General features: G+C 39.5%; 2 protein-coding genes across 3 annotated transcripts in view; both read right to left on the bottom strand.

Moving 5' to 3' along the window:
• Positions 1-20376, bottom strand: part of taf3 (TAF3 RNA polymerase II, TATA box binding protein (TBP)-associated facto) — a 67836-nt gene extending 47460 nt beyond the window's left edge. The window contains exons 1-2 of the mRNA XM_026923101.3: positions 19391-20376; positions 15584-15844 (exon numbers count right to left, since the gene is read on the bottom strand). Coding sequence (XP_026778902.1) covers positions 15584-15844; positions 19391-19556 — 427 coding nt within the window. The 5' untranslated portion in view covers positions 19557-20376. The remainder of the gene's footprint in view (positions 1-15583; positions 15845-19390) is intronic.
• A 1050-nt stretch (positions 20377-21426) lies between these two features.
• Positions 21427-27716, bottom strand: atp5f1c (ATP synthase F1 subunit gamma). Of its 2 annotated transcripts, XM_026923678.3 has the most exons (9): positions 27612-27716; positions 27058-27092; positions 26795-26926; positions 26300-26504; positions 25069-25212; positions 24664-24728; positions 24365-24520; positions 24101-24197; positions 21427-21563 (listed from the first exon to the last, which is right to left on the bottom strand). In XM_026923678.3, exons 1-9 carry the CDS (start codon positions 27650-27652, stop codon positions 21560-21562), a joined length of 879 nt encoding a protein of 292 aa, XP_026779479.1. In that variant the 5' UTR covers positions 27653-27716; the 3' UTR covers positions 21427-21559. The 2 variants fall into 2 exon arrangements, with proteins under 2 accessions (XP_026779479.1, XP_026779480.1); XM_026923679.3 differs by lacking the exon at positions 21427-21563 and having other exon boundaries at positions 24097-24197.
• Between the last annotated feature and the right edge of the window lie 12 nt (positions 27717-27728).

Raw genomic sequence — 27728 nt, 5'->3', positions numbered from 1 at the left:
TTTGTGGCAAATAAGGAGAAGTAGAGGAAGTGTCAATCACACACACACACACACACACACGTGTGAAAACATTTAGACTCTTAAAAATATTCAGAGCCAAAAATTCAGATTTACATCCATTAGAGGTTCGTTTGCAGCGACACACACACACACACACACACACACACACACACACACACACACACTGGTCATGTCGCTTTTGTGGGAGTCTTGCTGCTTGTTTGGGGTTAAGATGGGGAGGAGCCCATGTTAAGTTCAATTGTACATCGTACAACACCACCACAATAATTTACTTAACATTTCCTTGCTAGTGACCTTAGCTACTTTTTGAATACACAGTATAATAGTTAGCTTAATGTTCGCTAGTGTGTTACTGCAAAGTTACTAAGCAACTACTACTAGCAAGCTGCCGGCTAATGTTAGCACTGCATTTATGTACCTGATTAGCTTAGCTACTGCTGCTGAAATATTAGATCAGGAAATTAAACACAGCAATTTTTAAGCTAATAGCTGCATCAAGCTGAGGAAATGAAACGAACAGCTACGGAGATATCACATGATCAAGTTTACGACCTGCGGGACGAGGAGGCGGGTGTGGCTGGGTGTCACTCAGAAAAATCAGGAAGTGTGACCACACCCAAATGTAGACATTTAGCCCTGGTTAACTGTGACCCACCCTGAGAGCATGACACAGAGACACGGCTGAGTCTGCAGGCCTGGCTTTCTCTCTGGGGAGCGGTTCACATTCCACACCCTCCCATCCACTGCTTCAATTAGTAACGGCCTATCGTAACTCATCCATTACACACACACACACACACGTACACACACACACACACACACACACGTCATACTGTCCCAAATTAATCAGCATCAATCAAATTCTTGCTTACGCAAAAGCAAAATAAAGTCCAGCACAAAGCTGCCACGTAACTCTCCTGCACACACAGTCACCTCTCGGTTAAACACATGCAGAGAAAAAAAAAAAAAAGATGCTAGCCAGACTCAAACGTCTATGACGCGCGACGCCAACAACTTGCTGACTTTTTGTCGAGAGCACAAACACGATGTGCTACATTAGAAACCGTGTTCAAAGACAGTAATCACACACTAGTTCATTTCCATTAGTGTGCATTAATGCACTTAACTAGCTAACTAGCTCTTCATACATCATTATGTAGTTAGCTACCTTTTTCTTTTTACCTAGTCAATGAGGTGTCTGCGCAGCACTAGTGTTACTAAAAAAAATCTCACAGTATATTAATGGACCACTTAAAAGCACACACAAGCTGCTGGAGATGAAACTGTAATGAGATTTCACACACACCCCCACTAAAATTATATATATATATATATATATATGTAGATAGATAGCTAGATAGATAGATAGAGATACGCCCACATCAAAAACGTACGTCTACAAAATTCAATTACTTTCAGCTGAAAAACAAAAAAAATCTAACAATTAGAAAAAAAGGCTCAGGACAAAATGTTAACATCAAATCAGCTGCTTTCAGTTTGTCTTTCCTGTGTAAAAAAGAAAAATATAAAACGAGACCTGTGATATCTTAGAAAATTATGACATAATTTATCACAATATACTGATATTACATTCTCATGCCCTACTTTGTACCCTCTCTCTCTCTACATACATATAAACACACACACACACACACATACTATATTATATATGTATGGAGAGAGAGATGTGCATAGTAGGGCAAATTCGGTAAAAGTTTATTTTTAATTTTTTTTTACTCCGCAGGTTAAGTTTTCCGGACACATGTCTGTTAATTAATGTTGCCGGAGGACGGCTGTAGCAGTTGAGATTGATTTGGCCGGGATAAGTGAGCTCTGTATAAATCAGAGATGGGAGTGTCTTCACAATGTACACATGCTCATCACACCGAAAAGTCCATGTGTACTACATATAGGGGTGGCCGAAATGGCAAAAATCTCATGCCACGATACGTGAAGATATTTCTACACTGCACGATATGTATCAGGAGACTTTTTTTTTTATAAAGAAACATTCAGCAACGCAGTCATGCTGCATAAAAAAGCCAAAAAAAGTGTAATATGTTTTTAATGATGCATTTAAAATGACTCCAAATCTAAATACAAATTTAGATTATATATTTTTATGATTGCGTAATTTTAGACAATCTTTTCACAATTAATGCATAATTCTAAAATAATTGTTGAACAATGAGAGAAATTATATTTTTTAATTCGGTTAAATTTTAAAGATTCAGTGCAAAACATCAGTCAAGCTGCATCCAATCAGTTTGTAATTATATATATATTACATTATATATTATTTTATATATATATTGTAATATATATATATATATTGTAATATATATATATATATATATATTGTAATATATATATATATATATATATATATATATATATATATATATATATATACAATTTTTCAGAAATATATCATGAAATAATTTTACAATATTGATATTATTAATACATTTTAATACAAACAGATTATTCTGGTGCTTGTGTACATGTCACTATAAAGTCTACACAAGTTTTATTTTTTATTGTCATTATACCTGTACAGTGTTACATGACATACAAAAAAAAAAAAACTGACCTCGATAGAACTGAATGTGAAAGTTACTCTACTGTCATACGAGCTCTTACTGAAATCACAAAGTGTGTGAGAGAGGGTGTGTGTGTGTGTGCGCGAATGTGTGTCCACATTGTTTATAAATGAACTCTGCTGGGTAATATGACAATATAGTATCTATTAGCGGTGAATAGATGTTCTGAATTGTTCAAATTGTAAAATGTTACTTTTATACACAATTTTTCTTTTTCTTTTTCAGAGTTCTTAAATAAGTGTATCATTAAACTCAGAATTTCAGGGTTTTTTTAATGCAGTTGTTTGTTAGCGAACATATAGCCTATTTCTCAATACACAGTACTGCAATAGTATATTTATGTTCCGTACACTACACATATTTGTATTTGTGCATGTATGTGTGTGTGAGAAAAAGCAATAGACAGACACACAAAAGGTGCATCAAGGATTCATGGAAAGCATGAATGCATCTGTGGTGTCACAGATCTGAAGATATCATACAATAAAATGTCACGCCATCAGCCTCAGTGTGTTCATATGAATAAAATACAGACAGAAACAAAAGCAGAAAAGAGACAAGTAATACAAACAACTAGAAGAGAAGAAAAGCACAGTGCATACACTCTAAAAAAAAAAAAAAAAAAAGAACACAGACGTCATATATGTCCAGTATTAAAGTCCCCTCAGAATTCAGCCTGTTTTACCCTGGCTAATGAGGAGTACTAATGTTAACTAACTAGATAGCCTTCTCCACACAAATGAGTTTAATTTTTAAAGCTAAACACCTCTATACACATTGTGCATCATGAAAACACCATCTTGTATCGTGATAGATTTTTGCCATGTTGTTCAGCCCTAATTGAAGCCACGATAAAAATTTAATTATAAAACAGCCATACACACAACTAGTAACACAACCTGCCTCAGTATCACCACACACCCGGAGAGAAAGAGGCTGACACTGACACTGAAAGTGTGTGTGTGTGTGTGTGTGTGTGTGTGTGTGTGTGTGTGTGTGTGTGTGTGAGAGAGAGAGAGAGATAGAGAAATACTCTAATTAGCTAGTGCAACAGTGCCATCTAGAGGCAGAAGAGGTACTGCAAGGTGATTCAGTACATACTACTTTCTGCTCCAAACACAAATATGAACAAATGAATGCATTACATATTTTCATTTAAATCTGAACTAAAACTAATCAATGGTGTCAGTTTAAACTGGAATGTATTTATTTGGATGCTTTATCTGGTTACTAAAAAAAAAAAAAAAAAAAAAAGATTTCACAAAAATTTTTTAAGAAATTAATTGAATTGTCACCAGAAGAAAAAAAATAAATAAAAAACCTTTATTCTTAATTCTTTAAAACAATTTGCATAAAGCATAGAGAGGCAAATCCCACATCACAACCGTGAATCAAAGTCTCACGAACTGAAGATGCAGTTGAACAGCAAACGCTTTGATGCATCCGTAAAAGAACTACCATTCCTCTTTTGTAATTACACTTCTCTTCTCTGTCTTCTTTCCCCCCTTTTTGTTTTTCTCTCCGGCCGCTTCAAAGAGTTCAAACACAAGGCAGTAGCGGCGGAAGAGGAGAACCATGCAATGTGCAGCTTAGAGGAAGTGGTAAAAAAAAAGTAAGAGAAAATCCAAAGAGAAGACCCAAAAAAAAAAAAAAAAAGACCACATTCAGCGAAATGATTATAGAAAAACAAATGATATCCTAAACAAGTGTGTCAAGTTCGCTTCAAGACACTTTACCCAGGTACATGTTTACACCGGGGCACACACCACACATGGATATTTCTTTTTTTTCAACCAGAGCAGTGTGGGTTTGTAACAGACACTCAGTGAAGATACGCACTTATTAGCGAGAGATGAACCGCAAATGTAGTGAATCAACCAAGACATGTTTGGGGTCTGAAGCTTCCTTGCTTCTGCACTGAAGCTACAAGGCTAATTTAGAAGGTTATACACGGAAAGTGCATACAAGGAGCAATAACACTGTTTGTGCACAGAGTTTCATAACACATCAGGTTAACTAGATTATCATTCATGTACAAAAACAAGTTACGAGCCTCCTTGAAACTTTGTAACTCAAACTCAGGATCGAACTGGGGATGCTGGAGCTGTGAGGCAGCAACAATTTTTTTTAAATGATGGTGTGTCATATGGTGTCAATAACCACATGAGCAAGTCTGGTTGAGCTGCTGAACAAGTCGAACGTTTCTGAGGAAACTTCAGATAGCTTCCCTTACTCATTAGCTACAGTAGACTAGTGTAAAAGCAAAAGACGCAAACTCTGAACACCAGCTACGTCATGGCTGACTGACTATATTTGGTGTAAGGAGAACATTGTGTGAAATGTATTGCTTTAACGACCCAACAGTGGCTCTGCCAATCTTCATCTGTCCAGTTTCAGTGAAATGTGTACCCGTTGTAACTGCAGATTCCTGTTCTAGTCGGACAGGAGCGTAACCTGATGAGATTTTCTCCTCTTGTAGTTGTGGATGTTGTGTGTTCTGAGATGCCTTTCTGCTCAGCACTGTTGTAAAGGGTGTTTATTTGAGTTACTGTAGTCTTCCTGCCAGCTCGAACCATCTGGCCATTCTCCGCTGACGTCTCTCATCGACAAGGCGTTTTCACCTGCAGAACTGCTGCTCAGTGGATGTTTTTTTTTTTTTTCCCCCCACACATTTCTATATAAACTCTAGAGACTGTTGTGTGAGAAAATCCCATGAGATCAGCAGTTTCTGAAATACTCAACACAGCACCAACAACCATGGCATGGTCAAAATCACCTAGATCATATTTTCCTCAGTTCTGATGTTTGACATGAACGTTAACTGAAGCCAAATGATTGGCTGATTAGATAATTACATGAACAAGCAGGGGGTCCAGGGATTCCTATTAAAGTGGCCAGTGAAGGTGTGTAAAGCTTAATGTATAGCCTGTATACAGAAGCAAGAGGAAGTGTGAGGAAAAGAAATGAGAGAAATATGGTAGTCAAAAGCAGCTGTGTTTGCCCCACAAACACACACACACACACACAGAGAGACAGACGTTTTGAGTTAGTGCGGTTAGTGTGAGCAGGGCGGCCTTCTCTACAGGATTGATCCGGGGTCAGCTGACCCCTCCACTGAGCCACACACTGGGGTTTTCTCTGCCTCCACACACACACACACACACACACACACACACACACACACACACACACACACACACACACACTCTCTCTCTCTCTCTCTCTCTCTCTCTCTCTCATATATGCAGTAGCTGGCTCTGTACAGCAGGGAGTCATCCCAGCCCTGTCAATCATAAGGTAGCAAAGATCCAACCCCTTCTCCCCTTCTCTTTCACACACACCACACACCTATATACAGGCTACAGACAGAGGAAAGTAAATGGTTGTGACAGGGGGCATTAGGGTTGTGCTGAGCCATCTATCATACAGCCTGGACAGAGTAACATAAGAACTGACTCTTCCTCCGCGACACACAAGCCTCAGACATTAAAAAAAGAGCGAGAGAGAGAAAACACAGATACGTGTGACCCAATAAAAATCACTGAACACATTTAACACATTCAGCACAGAAAGCCACTTAGATGTGGGGTAATAAATGCCTTCACTAATCGCTGTTTATTCCACACGGGTTGTCAAAGAGGAAGAGGATATGGTGAGAAATAGCTGCATTACAGCTTCTAAAGTTATTCTCTTTCAAACAGGAAAAAAAAAAAAAAAAAAAAAAAATCAGGACAGGAAGCCACAAATACATCCGCATGATACATACATACTGATAGCTGATAACTGATCAGATCACGCCTACAGGAGTGAACAAATAAATTAACTAGCTAGACCAAGTATAAGCTCCAGTGTGCTAAGCAGTCCCGGGTTTTGATTGTGAAAGTGACTAAGTTCAAAAGTATTGGCTAATGTTAATATAATAACTAGGCAGGCATCAAAACTATTTATAGACCGTGCATGTTTCTTGGTACTTGTCAATACAGACACCAATACCGAAATGAGTAAACAGATGCGTGGCTCCTGAATTATGCAAGGTGTCTCAAAATATGTTTGTGTGAGAAAGCAGCACACCCTCTCTCATTCTCTCTCTCTCTCTCTCTCTCTCTCCCCATCTCAATATCTCGTTGTGCAGTAGCTCCTCAGAAGCAGCTGCAACTCGGATTTATTTGATAGTATTTTAATTTGCTTTCTGATTTGATCTGGGTGAGCAAAGTGGCGCGTTTAGGGAGCAGTAGTGTATTTTACGGCAGCCTCGTGGACTCTTAAAGAGACAAATGGACACGACTGACAAACTGAGAGACGGGAGAGAGAGATGCGCACTTCTCCATCGATCTCTATCCTTTCTGCTCGCATCTTATCTGTGGGTCTAAGCGAGCCGGGCAAGTTTAAACGATTCTGACCTTGTCCGACATAAATAGTCAGAAAAGTACAAAGCACAGATAGCCAGCCTCTCTCTCTCTCTCTCTGGGAAGAGGAAGGGAAATACACTGAGATAAGCAAGGAGTAGAGAGATAATACAGGAGTTACAACATCAGCTACAGTGTCACACTGCACAGAAACTGGCCTGGGAAAACAGAGAAGGAGCACAAGACTGAGAGTGAGCACGTGTGTGTGCGTGTGGGTGTGTGTGTAATGAGAATTATACTTAAAAGATGAAACTCTTTTCATCAGGCCTGATTCTCCTGGCTAAGGGAGGGCGCACTCGCCAATCGGAAACAGGCCTCGGGTCTATTCCCTGCCTGAAGAAGACGTGAAGACGTTTATTCCGTCGCACATAAGAAAAGGAGAACAGAAGGGCGCCTTTAATATTCATCCTTTTCTCTTTTCAGAGTGTCACGGCTGTACCTGACATTGTCGCCGCAGCGGCGGAAACGGTGCAAATCTCTTCACACATTGTCAGCTGTTCCTCTAATCATTTTACGCCCTTGTGAGGCTTTCAAAAGAGGCCCGATAACGAAGCGGCTCAAATGCGGAGACTGCGCTCAATTCGGAACTTAACAGAGGCTAGGTGCACACACGCACACACACACACACGCACGCACACACACACACACGCACACACACACGCACGCACACACACACGCACGCACACACACACACACGCACACACACACACACGCACACACACACACACGCACACACACACACACATACACACACATACACACACATACACACACATACACACACACTCTGACACACACAAGACTGAGGTATGAAAATCGTAAAGAGTTAAATTGTGACGTCTCCCTGGATGTGAAATTCAGCAAAACATTCGTATCCATACTGGTTCTTCCGAGTGCGTTTAAATTTACACACAAGAAGACTAACTAATGTTAAATTGTGACATCTCTCTGGATGTGACAGGAACTGATGGGAATCATCTTACGTTTTTTTTTACATTAATAAATGGAAGTTCTGTCTAAATATCTTATTTTCCTTTTACCACGACAGCTGTGCCATCATCTACTGCACTATCAAAAACAGAACTGGCCCAAACAAGTTTAGTATCTGAATAGAGAAGACTGGAAGAGTCACAGCTCCCACAGCAACAACTACTCGAGCATTATGGCACGCTGTTATTCAGTCCAACATGGAGTAACAGCGCCAATTTTACCTGATCGCTTACCCAGGCTTACAACAAACGTACTTTAAAAAAAAGGTATTGATGAATTCTTGATTAAGTTTCGGTCAGAAGGTGTTAATTTCCTCTAACAGCAGCTCTAACAGTAGTTCTGGCTGCATTTTAAATGGCAGGTTTATATTACATTATATGACAGAAATGACTGTTATACCTGTTGATGAAATGAAATAACCTTTGTGAGGACATTTTCAACTCACTAAAAAGCTCTGTAAAAGAGCAGAAAACAAATGTGCATGTTAACTTGTGCTGAAAAGACAAATTAAACTTAAACGTTTGGGCAGGGTAAGAAATAGAACAGCATAATGTTGCTTTTTATGGCACAAATAACAAGCGAGACTATTTTGTGGTTTTGAATGTTCTCTGAGTGACGAATTAAATAAATCAAAAACGTAATAGTTTCACTTAACCCCTCAGACCCATCTCTCTCTCTCTGTTCAGTTCTTTATTGGCATAAATGCTAGATTACATTACTGCCAAAGCAAATATGACAAGAAAATTGAAGGTTAATAACAGGTTAATATAACAAGGTTACCGAATGTCTCCCTCCCTCCCTCCCTCTCTCTCTCTCTCTCTCTCTCTCTCTCTCTCTCTCTCTAATTTGCTCTTCCTTTGTTGGCTACTGTGTCTCACAGAACTGGATAAAAGTTTACTTTAACCTCAGCAGCTCTAATAAGTCGAGACAGAGCCCCAATCTCACATCACTGGACGACACCCAGCAGAGAGAACTCTTTTCTCCTACGTCTATTCATCTTGTGCCTCTCGCTCCAGCTCTCTCTGCATAGAACGGCCCTTTATCACGCAGCTTGATCGCTGGTAATTTCAGTGTACAGATGCAATCGCTCACTCTCGCTCTGCCATCCCTCCTTCCCTCTGGAGCAAACGACAATAAGCTTCAGCACAATAGACAAACAAGCGCCTGCAGACTGAAACCCGGCCACAGCTCTGCTCTGCTCACTCTCTCTCTCTTTGTCAAAACACTGAACGAGTGTGGAGAGTTAGAGAGCGGGTCTAACTCTTTCTGAGGAGCGAACATTCTGAGACGTCTATATTGGTACATTGTGATAAATGTCATGATGAGTCTTCCAGGTATCATCAGGACTTCTATAACCCTGGCTCATTAACCACTGTTTCCAATAATATTTTTGGATGCGATGTTACAGAAAAACAGAGGAACAGAAACAAAGCTACTGTTACCACCCTAAACCTGATTATTTTCCTATAACATCATATCCCAACATGTTTTATTCCTCTTGCATTACATTTTATTCTTAAAGAATGCATTTTCATTTTCTTAAAGAACTCTGTTTTATTGGGTTAGAGCTACATGTAATGTAAGTTCCTGTTATCACTTTCTTTTCCAGCAGTTATAAGCAGTTGTTTCCTTACCACCCTCTCTTTTTAAAGAGTTAGTAAGACAAAAAAAATGCAGCTTGTCCTGTTACAGAGAAACCGGGAAAAAAAGCACGCATTCTCTGTCCTGAAAACGTCCCCATGGAGGAAAACTTCCTACAGATTCTGACACCTGAGATTCTTTCATACATGTTACTTACACAAAGCTTCAACAGATCAATGATTATACATTTACTTGACAATACACTGTCAGTATTTTTGTATTCATTTGTATTAATAAGCTTAGATTATGCATCTACCATACCACTCCCTGTGTTAGTTTCTATAGCGTTACTATTTTACTATAGTGATACTGTGGTGTTACTATTCTGTTACTATAGTTACTACACAGTTGCTAATTTACTATAACGTTACTATGGTTACGACACTGTTACTATGTGACTGTGTTACTATAGTTATAAGTTACTATAGAAAAGCTAGTATTAGAATAAATGCACTGAAATATATTTTGCAGCAGGAAGTACTGCTCAAGCTGTGGTTTTACACAAAAAAAAAAAAACCAGTCAACACCTTATGACCAATCAGATGTGAAAAGAAGTGATGGTGCTGATTGGTGCAATGCAACTTCTACTCGAGACATGAAGCTGTATCTACTATTGAAAGTTCATTCCTGACAAACACTGGGCCTCATTTATCAAGCTGGAGACTGACTGATTTATGCGTAAATCGTTCATATGAGTCTTTACACAAGAAATGTGGCATTCGTGAAAATCCTGTAAATTCAACAAAACATTCATATCCGTACTGGTTCTTCCGAGTGTGTTTAAATTTACACACAAGACGACGAACTAATGTAAAACTCCACTTCAAATCATATAATTTGCGTCTATTCATTACATTTAAATTGCGTATTTTTATTACATTTACAGCATTATTTACACAGGGCTTTACTGAAAGATTGTTAAATGAGGCCCACAAAGTGCTCACTATACCGTGTTTGAAACGGAACATTACACAACGTCAGCGGCAGCGTGGCTTTGCGCCAATTCAGCCGAAATCAACCCGAGAGCGTGTGTAATTCTGTACATGCGTCACTGCCACGGAGGATCGCTGTGATGTACGGCAGATCACAGCTACTGCTGAGAGACCTACTCACAAATGCTGAGAGCGAGGTGTAAAGAAAAAGTTCCAAGAAGTGACCTGGGGAATTGTGTGGATGAACGTCTTTTCTTTGCTATTGTAGCTCCTTTGCTTGTTCAGCAGTCCATTTGATCTATTTTTCAACTCAGATTATTCAGAATCTACAAGATTAAGCCTTCTTCTGATTCTTCATCAGTAAATCCACACAAGTTCCCAGGTTGAGTTCTTGGAACTCAAAGTAACGTTGGGCTCCTTTTCTTCATATTTTCGTTATATTTAGCTGTAGCTCCTTTGCTTGCTCAGGATCAGGAGGATTCATGATACTGCATTCATGATTCCATTCAATTCGACTCTCAGAAAATCTGAACATAATTTGGATGAAGAAAAATTATGACTAAAAAAAAATCCTTTTTTCATTTTGTATAATAAACGATGCAAAACAATGAACATTTTTGGCCGTGTAAAAGTAAATAAATTAAAAATAGCTATGAACAGAGGTTTAATATTGTAAATAAAATGTAATACATGTTCACCATATCTTAAAAATAAAAATAATTGCATACATTCTCCCAAAAATTCTGACTGAATAAACAAATTGTCCGTCCTGGGAACAGTGAATATGATTTACTGGAACATAATGAGCAGAGGTCACAGAGGCGTGGGGATGGTGCTGTGTGAAAGCTAATGGGAGCTCTTTAAACCGTTCTAACGTGGTTGTGCGACTGTATAAGGTACAATGTGAGTTGATCATTGAAATCCGGAGCTATCGGGCTATCGGTCACTTCACAAGTGCGGATGATTCCCTTCTCGGTAATGAGACGGGAATCTCTCAGGCTCTCCAGTAAAGAACACGATCATGTCTCTGTATATTTTAACTCTATAGGATGTGCAGATAGGGACCTCTGGTGTTCAAAAACTGCAACTGCATTACATGCATAATTAACAGAATACTGATATCACACATTTCACATTTTTGCATCACGATGCATCGTTAAACCTCTAATCAGAAGTCATTTCCAGGTTTCTGAGGAATATGGTTTCACTGTTAGTGATAAGGAGACCACTGCATCAGCGAGCTACAGGTAAAGAGGAAGATCAGCAGTCAATCAGGAAGAGGATCGTAATCTGAAGGAAGGGGAAAACTCAGATCATTCCAGTCTTTTAAGTAGAAGCACATTCGCACTTTCTTGCACATTCCAAAGTAGATTCACATGCCCTGAAACTCTACTCAGGTTTTTCCACATTCTCGAACACCATGGACGCTTCACCAAGCATGTAGACCCTGCTCATTAGCTTCACATGCAAATCCTCATTGAGCCGTGTATCCTACAAACTGCAATGTTCTGAGCCTTTACAAAAGTCTTGCACGTTGTGTCATACACACACATTTTCTTCCTTATCAGTTCAAGTATACAGCATTCATTCAATCATTCATTTTTGTTTTGAAATGGAAAAAAAATGTGATGTTTAAAATATTCACATTTATTATTGTATTTATTCACAAAAATAGTTTTTGCCTTTAAAAGAACGTTCCTGTATTTTTACTTTTCTTGTCTTTCATCACTGTAACTGCTTTTTAAAAATAGTAAGAGTGTGATGGTACAGGAGGTATTGGGATATGATGGCTAAGATATATATATATATATATATATATATATATATATATATATATATATATATATATATATATATATGGATTCATTTCCTATTTTAGCATGTGCCAAGAAAAACAAAAACAAAGATTGTATTTATTGTTAATTTATAAGATACAGTTTGTCCTGTCCCATTTAAACATAAAACAATCTTATTTAGTATAAGTTTAGTGTACTTGGATGCTGATTAACGTGCATGTCCATTTTAATTATTACACACACATTATACATAACATTTAAAATACAGTATATATCTTAGTGTGTTACACAAAAGTGAAAAAAGGTCTCAAATTGTTGTTTACGGTTTCGTCTTCTACTGCGTTTTATCAGAGTAAACATTTTTTTTTAACAAACTCTATATGACTAGATAAAAGCTACAGAGAACTGAACTGAAGTGGAGGACATTTGTGGTTAAACAGCACCAACATGTGGCTATATTTCCAACTGCAGCAGTTTCAGTAACTCTTGAGCCCTGACGTGCACTTGCACACAGAGAGAGAGAGAGAGAGAGAGAGAGAGCGAGAAATAGAGGGAGAGAGGCACCCAGCTGAGTGCTGGCTCCAAGCCCAGTTAGGCCTCCTGCCCTGGCTGGAGTCACACACACACGCCTTTCTACTACCTAGGCTTTCTGCCATCCGGGCCAGACCCCCAGCTAACACACACATATCCCACACACACACACACACACGCACGCACACACACGCACGCACACACACGCACGCACACACACGCACGCACACACACGCACGCACACACACAGTGTCCACTTCCTGGCCGACCTAAAACAACCCCGATCATGTCTGCCTCTCCACCACCCGCTGACAGCGCCCCGTGTGTGTGATGAGAAGGAGTGTGTGCGCGTGTGTGGTGCCAGACGCTGGGACAGGAGCCAGACAGGAAGTGTAGGAGGATGTCGGCAGGTGAGACGGAGGGAAAAGGGATGAAGGTTTGAACAGAGGAGAGCGGTCGAGGCAGACAGCTTCCATGTTTTTGGCCTGAGGAAACACACACATCTCTCACACTAGCTCCTTCTGGTTCAACAAAGAGTCACACACACTATCCTTCACACCTTCACACTACACACTATCCTTCACACCCCCACATCAGATATAACATCAAAAACACATCAGATATGAATGGCAAAAATTGGAACTGGAAAAAAATATTATCAGAACTGGCAATTTTTACATATAAAGGGACAGTTTTTTTTTGTTAGGACTGATTGTATTTATACATTATCATATTTAAAAAGTAAATGATTGAATGTCAAAGAGCTTAACTGTGTAGTGCTTCAGTAAAAAAATAAATAAATAAATAAAACATTGTAAATCATACCAGATGGGTATCGGTATCAGCTGATGCTCAAGGATTCTGTATCGGTATGGAGAAAAAGAGATTTGTATTGTGCCATCTCAAATATAAAATATAACCAGTCCTTTCCTGCTGAATGTGTAACCACTAGAGGGAGACAACTTAATGCGCAGGGTCTTAACCCTTCATAACATTTATATATCGTGTGAGATTTTTTAAATATGTTGTCCAGCACTGTGTGGATTGTGCAGGTATTTACAGTATTGCCCTTCAGATAATTCAAATAGCAGTCCTGAGGGGCAGTCTTAAGAATTTGGGCCTTTAAAATAAGATCACTGTCCAAAACACTTACTGTAATATTTACCAGTTCACTTAATTTGTTCTATGGTAATAGTGGAATATTGAATAAAGACACAGGAGTGTTGAAAGGAGAAACATAATAAATGTATGAATAAATATTTAGTTGATTAAGTTTCGGAAAAATGATTTCTAAGCAATACACACGCAGTGACAAGGAAACACTGAAAATACAGTGCCGGCTCTGGAAAAGCTCTCAAAGATCTTTACTACTACATACTAATACAACCCGCAGATCAATGTGACGTGAAAATAAAAGCGTCAGGAAGACTGGAATAACAAAATCCACCAATATGTATAATGATCTGAATTCTCTATATTAGCCGTGGCCAGGAGGAAGCTGCTTCAAAGTCTCCTACATGACGGCAGCTAACATCTACGTACCCTATGTTCACACTGGGCGTGGTGCGAGCTCTGCTGTTGTCACCCGTGGGCGTGTACCATCCGTCCAGCTCAGAGGGCAAGGAGTCATGGGCTGAATTTACTTGTCTTTAAAATGTTCTTAAACTGATGTGTAAAATCTGTTAATAAATTAAAAAATCGTTTGAAAATGTTAAAAATTAGGTGTGAAAATTGGTTGGTTGACGAACGTTGCATGCCAGGCGAATTCGTATTAGCTATTCAGCAGCACAAGCTAAATATACTAGCTACAAACACTCTCCAGAGACATCAACGATCTTCACTATTACTTTACAGCGTTATTTTTCTTCGTGAAGTTTTATATATTTAATAAAAGGTTGTATATGACAGGATAAGAAGAAACCACAGTTTTACAATTTTATTCCTTTCTTATGATTGGTCCGAGGAATCATTCAAGCCAATCGTTTGGATTTGTCGCTTTACCACGTCATACCTATTTTGCATAAAGTTGAGAAAATCTTAACTCGCAACTTAACATAACTTGTTGTCTGTGAAATCGCAGCTGTGTGTCACGAATGTATAAAAACAAGGAACAATCGCCTGTCGCTTTGTCGATCGCTAGTGTAAATGTACCTTTATACTCACTCATTACTGAAACGAACACTGCTCTGTCAACACTGCGAGATAGTCCTCACTGCAGAGCCAAAGTCCAGGGGGTGGAGCTAGACCTGATCCAACTCCTGCTATAAACCTAACTCTAACCTTAACCCACAAGACACTGTACAGCACACAACAGACACACTTCTCCAGACTGAGACACACTGAGCTGTCACCACACCCTGGACTTTTGGTTCTGCAGGGAGACGCCTCCTTGTGGCCGCCTCGTGAACAGGTCGCATGGGGGTTCTGAGTAAGACATGCAGCAGCAGTTTAGGGGTAAAAACTGATTGCATGTGATTGTGTGAATTTTTCCATTCAACCAAGCTGCAGTGTAACACTTTAGGTTGAGTCTGTGTTGTTTTGCTCTCTTTGTTATAGTCGTGTGCTCAAGTATAAGAGAGTATAAAATGTTCCTGCTCTGATTTGAGGAGATACACTGTGGTACACACTGCATATTTGGAGTACATCCCCTCTGTAATGCGTACCTTGGTGTAGCGGGGCAAGGGGAGGGAGGTATTCTGGGATGTAGTCCCTCTTGTCTCCACGGAGGGCGTTGCGGGCGTCTGTGTCAAAGCTGGAGGTGGGGAACTGCAGAACGCTGCTCTTGCTGATGGGGAACTGGGGGATGGAGTGGAAGAACCCCACCGGCTCTAGGTTGTTGATGTAATCTTCCAGCTCTGCTACACTCACCCCCATCAACCCAAAGGCCTGCTCAATGTCACTCAGCCCAGGGTCTGTCCGCCCATCTGCGGAGAGAAAAAAAAAACAAAAAAATATGAAGAAAATGTGGATGCATGCATGCAGAAAGAATCTTCAGCAGTACCTGAAGAACCTACAGCGATACCCGAACAACCTACAGCGATACCTAAAGAACCTACAGCAATGTCTGAAAGACCTACAGCAATACTGGAAGAACTTCCAGCGCTGTCTGAAGAAACTCCAGCAATGCCTGAAGAACTATAGTTAGGACGTGAGTAACTACAGCAATGCCTGGAGAACTACAGTGATGCTGGGGGAACCTACAGTGATGCCTAGAGAGCCTACAGCCATGTCAAAGGAAACAGCAATAACAGGAGAACCTTCAGCGATGCCTGCAGTACCTATGGTGAGGTCTGAAGAACTACAGCAATGACTGAAGAGCCTAGAGCAATGACTGAAGAGCCTAGAGTAATGACTGAAGAGCCTAGAGTAATGACTGAAGAGCCTAGAGCAATGACTGAAGAGCCTAGAGCAATGACTGAAGAGCCTAGAGCAATGACTGAAGAGCCTAGAGCAATGACTGAAGAGCCTAGAGCAATGACTGCAGGATATTAATTTAATAAACTGACAGGCAAGGCATTCAGGCAGGATTTTATATTTAAACATTGTCTAACTTGTCTAACTGTGAGATCTTGTGCATGTGCTTGCACACAAATCTACACAGTTTTATATATATATATACACTAAAAATACGCATGCGATGCTGTGTGGTTGCACAGGGACAGAAAAGTTCATACAATTGCACTGAATCAGCCTTTAAAACTCTAAAGAGTCACTGGTTCACAAAATCAGACCCTACATTCACTTTGCTCACTTGCTGAGAAAATAATAGTAATAATAATAATAATAATAATCAGTAGCCTCTTAGCACTCTATATATTTAATTGAAGCACTCTATATATTTAATTGAAGCAATATTTAATATTATATCATTACCTACACATTAATGCTGTGGAAAGATGTTCCATTCACATAATATTCATCCTTTACATTTGAAAACACTGAAACATGACATGATTATAAATGGTGAGAAATTACTCAACTGCCTGAAGCCTTTACTTATGTTTTAATAACTGACAAATCTGTGTCGGAAAAATGGACAATTCCACACGCATGCAATAAATATATGACTAAATACAAGTTACGTTTAACTGAATGACGGCATTAAGAAAAATTGTTGGGGAAAGTATTAATCCATTAAAGCTGTTAATAGTGCAAGAGTAAGTGTTTACTGAATCTTCTGTCCCCTTCTGACAGTCCAGTGCAAGTTCAGTTGATTTCTGAGGCTTGATCCCTGGTTCAGTTTAAATAAACCTGCCACAGAGCAAGTAAACAGCACAAGGCGCCATGTTAAATAATACAGACTAACTCTGACCTCTGGTTTTGATGCGGAAAACTTAGTTAGTAGCTAAACACACTTTCTGGAACAACCCCAGGTCAATAATTGGTGAGTGTGATGATGTGTTAGAGCAGGAAATCAGTAAATCATTGCACTCCAGACATGTAGAACCACAATTCTTCCTTTTAAAAAAAGGTGTTCTCCTTAGAAATCAGCACGACCATATGTTTTTTTTTTGTTGTTTTTTTTTTTTTTTTTTTAGAAATCAGCATGGCTATATGTTTTATCAGAAATCAGCATGGCTATATGTTTTATTAGAAATCAGCATGACCATATGTTGTTTTTTTTTTTTTTTTTTTTTTTAGAAATCAGCACAGCTATATGTTTTTATCAGAAATCAGCACAGCTATACGTTTTGTTAGAAATCAGCACGGCTATATGTTTTGTTAGAAATCAGCACGGCTATATGTTCTGTTAGAAATCAGCATGGCTATATGTTTCTATTAGAAATCAGCACGGCTATATGTTTTTATTAGAAATCAGCACGGCTATATGTTCTGTTAGAAATCAGCACGGCTATATGTTCTGTTAGAAATCAGCACGGCTATATGTTTTTATTAGAAATCAGCACGGCTATATGTTCTGTTAGAAATCAGCACGGCTATATGTTTTTATTAGAAATCAGCACGGCTATATGTTCTGTTAGAAATCAGCACGGCTATATGTTTTTATTAGAAATCAGCATGGCTATATGTTTCTATTAGAAATCAGCACGGCTATATGTTCTGTTAGAAATCAGCACGGCTATATGTTTTTATTAGAAATCAGCACGGCTATATGTTCTGTTAGAAATCAGCATGGCTATATGTTTCTATTAGAAATCAGCACGGCTATATGTTTCTATTAGAAATCAGCACGGCTATATGTTTTTATTAGAAATCAGCACGGCTATATGTTCTGTTAGAAATCAGCACGGCTATATGTTCTGTTAGAAATCAGCACGGCTATATGTTTTTATTAGAAATCAGCATGGCTATATGTTTTTATTAGAAATCAGCACGGCTATATGTTCTGTTAGAAATCAGCATGGCTATATGTTCTGATCAGAAATCAGCATGGCTATATGTTTTTATTACAAATCAGCATGGCTATATGTTTTTATTACAAATCAGCATGGCTATATGTTTTTATTACAAATCAGCATGGCTATATGTTTTTATTAGAAATCAGCACGGCTATATGTTTTATTAGAAATCAGCACGGCTATATGTTTTATTAGAAATCAGCACGGCTATATGTTTTATTAGAAATCAGCACGGCTATATGTTTTATTAGAAATCAGCACGGCTATATGTTCTGTTAGAAATCAGCATGGCTATATGTTCTGTTAGAAATCAGCATGGCTATATGTTCTGTTAGAAATCAGCATGGCTATATGTTTTTATCAGAAATCAGCATGGCTATATGTTTTTATCAGAAATCAGCACGGCTATATGTTTTTATTAGAAATCAGCATGGCTATATGTTTTTATTAGAAATCAGCATGGCTATATGTTTTTATTAAAAATCAGCATGGCTATATGTTTTTATTACAAATCAGCATGGCTATATGTTTTTATTAGAAATCAGCATGGCTATATGTGGCAGAATGAAGAGTTATTGGGGTAAAACAGCAGGTAAACATAAAGCCCTTGCAGGGAAGTTAAGGTGATAGGATTCAGCTATAAGGAGAGATTTACAGAAAGTGTTGGAAGTGAAATAATGAACAGTTGTGTGATGAAAAGCTCGGTGTACGACCTGTTTATGCACAAGTTCATCACTAAACATGACAGTTTCTGTCTGGAGAAAGATACTACTATCTATCGCCTTTTTAGTACTAACAACACTAAAGCACCCAATACAAGAGAGCACACGACACTTTCTCACGTCCAGACTCCCCCCCCCCCCCTCAAACTCCCCAGAGGAACACTGAACCATAACTTTCTCATCTAAAACTATCAAGTGTTGACGGTTAGCTTCTAGCTAACTAGCCCTGCTAAGTTATGCTAGGTACCGTTAGCTTGCCAGGGCACTCTGCTACCCGGCTAAGCTAAAGATGTAAACACGCACCCAGGACATGGCTTTAGGTGTGTGTGTGTGTGTGTGTGTGTGTGTGGACTCTCAGAGCAGTATAAATGAGAAGCTAGGGACTCACAGAGCTCGGAGTAGCGGTGGCAGCCTCGGGCTAGCTGCTGCAGGTAGCGCTCCAGCACGTCGGAGAGCAGCTCGCAGGCGGAGAGCTGCACCGCGTCCCAGCCCAGCGCCTGGCACAGCTGCGCCACCGCCACCCGCATCAGCGAGCGCGCGTAGCTCTCACACATCTCCCCGCCGGCCACAAACCTTCAAATCCACGAAACCGCGCTATTTGGCTTCGTTTATGTCACATTTACACGAATAACAACGGCGGCGCTTCTTCCATAGTAGGCGCCATCTTTAGTTCCAGGAGTGACGAGCGCGGAGCAATCGATTGGGCATGCGCAAAAGAGCCGCGTCTGATCGATAATGTTTACATTGTTTAGGCATCCTTAACGCTAAGCAGCGCCAGTTTCACACATCACATTCATTAACAGACACCATATTTCCACAATCTGATGTGTAATATGTTGTTGTTTGCGCTTAGGTTAATCGGAAGGACGTCACTTTCATAGCAGGCGACATGGTTCAGTTCGTAAAATGAAGATCACAGAGCAATCGATAAGCTTTCGAAAAGCAGCTTCGTTTGCTCGATTGATTTTCTTTATACATCTCTACTTCGTACCGGATTTCACATAATGACATTTCTTTAAATCAGTTAACTCCATAAAGCCGCTCTTACGATATTTTCTTAGTTAAGTAACTCATAATGGCGACACTCCTTCCACCGTAGGCGCCATTTTTAGCGTCCTCACTGCAGAGCGCAGAGAAATCGATGGAGGCGAGTCGCAGTTGTTTACGTTGTGAACATGCTTCCACTGGACGCAGAGCTGCGGGTGGTGCTGCTAATTCCGTTGATATGCGCTGTTTGGAAGAGTCAATTCTGCAAAAAATCCGTGCAATGTTTTATTCATCATCTGAAAGAAGAGTAACGCTGGCATTTTTTTTTATTCCATGGTGGGCGCCATTTTTAGTCCCCTACCCAACAGAAGATCAGGAGTGCGCATGCGCAAATTCTACATCCAAGCCCAGAGCAGACGTATTTTACATAAACCACTGTTCCTAACTCTGGTGCTGGAGTATCCCCTCAGGAAGAGCTGTTAATTAGCTGATTAGTTGAATCAGGTGTATCAGAGTAAGAGGGAACACTTACATGTCCAGGACAAGGCCCTGGATTGGGATCTAAGCAACCATCATCTGTTACTTTCTCTGGCTTATCCATTAAGCAGTATCAGATTTGATTTTGTAATTGTGCTTTAAACTGCCACTAAACTAATCATGCATCTAAGGAAATTTAAAACTGACTGCAACACAGTCTCACCTTTTCACATGAAGCGATGGATAAAATGAGCCCGGATCAAGGACCTCACCCCGCTAGGATCCAGTAGCAAATATTTAAATAATGAATATGTTATCTGGGCCAAACTAAACTTTCCCCTTGTGCAGTGATATCAGACGGGGTAATCAACGACCCCAGACTTCCCCCGGACTTATTAAACTGCAGTCATGTAACACCACTGAATGTGATCCTGCGACACCCGACTCTAAATGTTTATTAAAAGAGAGAAGGGTTCACGTTGCAAAGGGATAATGAGGAGGCCAAAGTTGTTTTGATCTCCAATTATTAAAAGTAACAATGCGAGCCTCATGAAGTCAACTGGGTTCAGCAGTAATCAGTTCAGGGTAATTTTATACTGCTTCAATAAAACAGAGTGCTCCAGTGGGAGTTTACTGATGGGATTAATCCAGTGTGCCATTTTAAATCTAATCCTTATTTCAAAAGTTTCTGTACTGTTGACCTTTGGACACCTAAGGGCTTAAACCCCACACAATAGTGGTAGAAGCTGAGAATGTGTTTTGATAATGAAATGAGAGAGACCTGCAATCATCAGTGTCAGCAGTAAAACATGCAAAAATTCTCTCCATTAATGAGCCACAGCTAATGCTCAACACAAGCAGTATTGAGTCGTGGTAAAGTTTTCAAAATTCCTGTCTGAGTTTTAATTTCAAATAAAATTGCAACAAGATGAATCAGATAGGAGACAGATTCCAAATGGATGGACGTGTCAATGTAAGAGGTTTATTTACTGATATTTTACAAACAGAGGGACAAATACTCTTTAATTTGATACCAGATGACTGAACAACAAATATTTTCTGCCAGAAGCATGATGGCCTGCACGGTTCTTCTTTATCTGTGGAAGAAAGAAAGAGAAAATATATTGAACAAACAGAATCATGATACAGCACTGCACAGCACTCAGGGTTGTCTCAGTAGAACTACTGATTTTAAGAATGAGCAGGCTCAAGGTTAAGAAATGTTTAAAATGAGTTTAAAAACTATTAATACTTGAATATACGTATAGAACTATCAGAGGCCCAGGGGTGTACGTCAACATTAAGCTTAAGATATTTTTGCTCTCCCATTAACCAATGAGCATCCACGTCATTAAATAAAGCCGAGATTATTAATCTCTGTGAACAACATATTGCTAATAACTGGAACAAATTTGATTATGACATTTTAATCAGTTTCAATATAGCACCCAGCACTAATTAAAAACATTTATTCCATTTCAACACTGAAAATGCTCAGGAAATTCTACTATCACAGTTTCTTTAAAAAAAAAAAAAAAAAAGAAACCTGGAGCCTGCTACACAAAAAGTTGCTAAACCCCTAAACTTGTTAAATAAAGGGTGCAGGATGGGGTAATGGGGGCAGTCTACCAACACTGGGGTGTGTTTAAGTAGCACAAGGCAAAATACAGGAAGAAGTTCAGATCCACATCTTAAAATGTTTTGTGTGAAGCAGGAAACAAGATAATCTTGTATATTTGCTAAGCTACATAAAAATGTCTGTGGTTGGTGGTCTGCCACGTCATATTCTTTCTTTTTGTGAAAGGCACTTCTTAGCCACATCTTGTGACAAAATGTACCTGATTGTCTAGCAAAGCTAGAAGTCTGGCTTGTAAGAAGAAGGGCAGAATAGTGTCTCTCTGGCAGTCCTAAGATTTCAACTGATGGCTAGTGCAGAAGCACTGAGATACCACTTCAATCATAACTTAAAAAATATATGAATGTTTAGACCACAGAATGCGTGCTATTCAAACACACCCACTGTGCTACAATTTACTTCTGCTTTACTACGGTTTACCTCCATCATGCCTCATTCCCTGAGAGAGTGGAATTTATACAAGGTACAAGATAGTTAGTAGAAGGAAAAACAAGGTGGAGAGGGAAAAAAAGAACAAATAAAAATGAATGTGATTAATATGATTAGTGTACATGAGATGAGCAAATGCAGTGGTTAACATGACAAAAGAACCCAAAGACAAGACAATGAATAATTAAAAAGATACAAAACTGATGAGGTGAGGAGGACAGGGTGTGAGACTCAAATCAAGGACAACTGACATTACTGACCTCATAATTCCGCAAGAACTAACGGATTTAATTTGTAATTAAAGAATTTTTTTTTGTGGATTCTTAGTTACATGTGGAAAAATTGCACCACATTACTTTGGTAGAAGGCCTTTTCAGCATCAGTATCTTAAAACCGTTGCAGGTTGAATGAAACCGAGTCGCTAGTTTAAACACAGGAGAATTCGTTACCAGGAAAGAGTATAATAACTTGATAGCTCTTTATCCCATGACGCTAGCTTATAAACATTAGAGGGGACAGCTTCATGATAACAGAATAAATGATGAATGATTTACCTACATACTGAAAGTACTCTGACCCGACTGACAACTACCCACTGTAGCATGTAGAGTAACTGATCATGTGATACCATGGAGTTGCTCGCATCAACAGTACGTTAGATTTAGCAGTTGTCTAAGTCACAGATTTACATGTGACGTTTAAATTTGACATTTTCCTAGTACGAGATTCAAAATTAGGCAATTACAGGCAGTCATGATGGCATGTAATTCTGGAGAATGTAGGGATAACATTAGCAAGGTACTTAATTTGTTATTCAGATGTGTGCCAAGGAACAGAAAACAGTAAGGCACAAGTCCTGTGTAACCACTTCTTAATAATAAGCAGCTCCTCCATTTTTAAACCAGTCAAAGAGACCACAGCTCTACCTACTCACTTTCTATTGGCTCACAAGACAAGGCTTGTGAATCCCCAGGTCAAAGCCATAGCAAGGATTGTGTAAGCAAAACTGTACTTGATAAGGTTACACTATTAGAGGATGGCACCTTTGCAGGATGGAGGATTTCAATGAATTATCTGAAAATCCCCCTAATAAAGGAGCTGTTGGCTATTCATGTCTAGGATGCCAGATAAATAGTACTAGATCCTTTATTTATGAGCTGATCACCTGTGAGAATATGGAGAGTGTATAGAGAAGATGGAGCTAATGTGGTTTTGTTATACATCACAGCCTGTGTAACAAGATCTCAGTAAATACACTAAGCCTGAATGTTACCATATTACTATATGCAGACTGGTATGACTGGTAATGGTAGGCCAATAATGTCCCAGGTTTTGAGTCAGAAATTAAATATACAGATTAGGGAATTGAGTGTTGATTAAATGAAACTAAAATTGGGGGGAAAAAAATTATTTGACAAGTAAAATTCTGAAAACGCTGCCCTGGTCTTGTGTATGGAATAAGGAGAGTGCACAGACAGATGAGGACAGATCATTGAGAGTGAACATGCAGATGGAGACAGAGAGAGAGAGGAGCAAATAAATGAGTATACACAGGTAAAGAGATCTTACAGAGCAGCAGCTCCGGAGATGATTTCGATCAGCTCCTTGGTGATCACAGCCTGGCGAGTGCGGTTGAAGGTCAGGGTCAGCTTGTCAATCATCTCAGCTGTAGGGGAGAAATACAAAAATAATATACTCGTGTTCACAGAAGACCTCTACTTCATACTTTACACTAAACCACTGTTGTGATAACTAAACTAATTTGTTTGAGGAAAATAAACTTAAGGAAAGGTCTGGAGCAGAGAGGAGGAGTAAGGCGGGTGTTTCACTCACAGGCGTTCTTGCTGGCGCTGTCCATAGCGGTCATCCTAGCACTCTGCTCACTGGTGGTGGACTCTTTCAGCCCAAAGTAAATTATGTTAACCAGAGCAAATTCCTGGTAGTTCCTCAGCACATCAGCATCAATGTCATCGTAGATGCCCATGTTCTCTGCATGAAAAAGGATAGTAAGGGAATTAGAGTTGACATGTCTAGTCATATATGATCTATGTAGCAATACGTACAATACGTTGCCAGTTCACTGGAATGATATATTAATAAAATGAAAGGCCCTATCTTTGGGGCCTGCATACCTGAGCTTGCAACTGTGTCCACGGAAAACAGGGGCTTCTCATCAGTCTTGTAGGAAATTACAGACCTGCAAAAATGCACAAGTTAAAGCTACATGATTTTGGCGAAAAATGCTTTGTGAGTCACTTGTAGAAGAACGTTTAACATGGGATCTGCTGCATTGTTCTCCACTGTGCAGTTTAATCCGAAGGCTGAGACAGGCAAGCAAACACACACTTGATGGGAATTCAGGGAGCAGACCCAAACTGCAATCTGTGCACTAAACAGGATGCCTAAATAGTATGTTACTTAAGTAATGCTAGAGGGCTGTACTACTTTCAGGTGCAATGACATGGGGAGTATCTGAGCTGGTGTATGAGATGTGTGTGGTCTGATTATGGACATTTGGTGCTGTGCAGGACACTCACCTGAATCGGTTGTAGATGATGGTGCCCTGGTCGAACTCGTAGCCGGAGTTCAGCAGCTCTGTGGCGATGACAGAGGCGTCGTTGAACGTCGGGGGTTTGCGGCCCACTTCCTTACAGTTAATGAGAATGTGTTTTCCATGGGTCCTGACAATAAGACAGAATTCAGAGGGATACCCAAGAGACACAAAATATTGCGATTTATGAACAATTAGTTTACTCTATCCCGTTTATTGTACAATGTAATGTAGCAATTTTATTGTTTATTTTTGGACCCCATTGTATAGCAGTTTGGTTTAAACATCAGGGCATGAATTTCGTTTTCTAACCTGGGGGGGGGAATTCCCCACTTACATGGGTCACATGGGGGGGATTTAAAGATTATGGGGGGGAGAATAAATTTTGACACATCGGGCTAAATTAATAATCTTCATTTATTTATGCCTACAGATTTTAATGTATGGTTCTCAAAACAGCTTAATAACAAAATTTGTCATGCTCTCCTCCAAACTGACATTAAGAACTGTATTAACACTATATATTAATACCTTTCAGAATCAGTGAATTTCATATATTCCAGTTTCAGTTCAATTTCTTTGTTTTGTTTTTTTTTTTTTTAAAAAAAAACTTTATACAAAATACACCATGCTCTCCTTCAAACAAGCTTCGCTGCTGCTGTGTTGAGGCGGCAGGCCCGCTCTATCCGCTCACACACTATAAAGAGCAAAACAGCATTTAATGTTTGAATTTTGGGATTAAAATAATATAATTTGGAAGCCGATACTATCTTCACAAGCAGCTCATTATGACTCAAAATATTAGAGTGCGTCACACAGCCTTGTGTGAATAAGATCAGTGCGACGCAGGCCACGGAGAGCACACACTGCGCTACAGGGTTCAACGACAGTCAGAGATGGCCAGTGCAGCGCTGTTTGTGGAATTAAATTCTAAAATAAAGATGGACTGTTTGAACTGGTGATTTCTTTTTTCACGTCTGTTGATGCATTTCATAATTTGATCTGAGATGAAGCAAATACATTTGTGCAGGAATTTCTCGCATTATAAAAGTTAAACTTGCGGGAATGGTTTAAATTATGCGCAATCCCCGCAATCCCGCGCCGAAATTCAAGCCCTGAAGATAGTTTGTAGCTAAGGTTGACAATTATAAGGTTATTATAAAAACATCACTTCTTAATTTGATAAATATCTACAAAAGAGGGGGAAAAAAATGAACCTATAGAGCAGGCCTCTAAGCTTGTCTCCGATATTAACCACCATGACCTCTTTGCCAGCACCAGTGAGTCTGGCGATTTCTCCCTTCATGGTTTTGGCCACGCTGGAGTGGATGGCACCACACAACCCACGATCAGAGGACACGCCAATTAACAGGTGCTTGTTCTTATCCTCTGGAGCCTTGATCTCGGCCTTCTCATACAGCGCTAAAGAACATGGACACATATACACATGAAAAGTTTTTGGCAAACAGCAATCCAACATTATACTACACACTATACACTTTCTTTCTGTATATCTGTTACCCACTTTGTTTCATGACAATTGTTATTTCTAAATGATATGAATTTAGGTCAGGAGTCTTACGGTAGTTTTAAGATCACATTACTGTTATTTACCATTATATATTCCTTTACCATCCAACATTCTGAAAATATTGAGTCAGAATTTTGGCTGTATAATAAATCCCTTATCTCAGTGTAAAGCTAAAACTTACAGAGAGCTCCGGTGCCGTAAACACGAGCCGGCTTCAAGGACTTCTCAGCTCTGGCGTACTTGGCGGCGGCCACCATCTTCATGGACTTGGTGATCTTCTGGATGTTCTTGATGGACTTCAACCGAATGGTGACTGAGGATCAAAACATTTATACGGTCACTTGCAGTGCCATTAAATTACTACAGGACAAATTCAACTATGTCAAATATTCAATAAAAAAAAACAAGGCCTGTGTAAGTATAAGAGATATGAATGTTACTTACTGTCCTTCAAGGTAGCCATGGTCCTGACCTGCCCACTGTAATGGAAATCAGCTTATTAACCAGCAGTAAGGGTGAAATGAAAGCTCCAACATGATCAACTCTGAATCTTTCTGATTACAGCTCTGCATTTATGCTGAAGGTAATATGGCAGGCCAATGTTATCAAATACACGTCCAGTTCACTGCCATGTTCCCAAAGCAAACACTTCAAAACAACAAAACCTCTTAATTTAGTGTGTGCAAATCACAAGGCAGAAGTTTTCTTACACACAATTCAGCTTAAACAAAGTCAGAAATGTCAGTTTGGTCTGTAAAAGTAAACTCCAGTTAGCATGTCCGCTAGCAACACGTCAAACTGCTGTGAAGTTCATACATTGGAGCTGAAGCCGCTTTGCTACTCGAGGTTACTGCGGCCTACAGAACAGCTCGCCCTTGCAGCTTCTCACCTGCATTTCACTAAATTACTAACACTGCACGTTTTTAGCCTTTATTAAACCAACTTGGAGAATATAATGTTTAAAAGAATAACATAACAATTCTGTTAAAATGAATTACCATTGTGGGTGGAACACCGCCGCGCTGGCCCTGGCGAACATGTTCACTGGCAATGAAGGTCAGAGTCGTCGCACTGCGCATGCGCACTATAATAACAAGGGCCGTGAATTGTCATCT

This window comes from Pangasianodon hypophthalmus, chromosome 18 (assembly GCF_027358585.1).
Source record: "Pangasianodon hypophthalmus isolate fPanHyp1 chromosome 18, fPanHyp1.pri, whole genome shotgun sequence".
In the NCBI taxonomy this organism is placed as follows: domain Eukaryota; kingdom Metazoa; phylum Chordata; class Actinopteri; order Siluriformes; family Pangasiidae; genus Pangasianodon; species Pangasianodon hypophthalmus.
The sequence above is the reverse complement of the archived record's forward strand: the minus strand, read 5'-3'. Positions and strand labels throughout refer to the sequence as shown.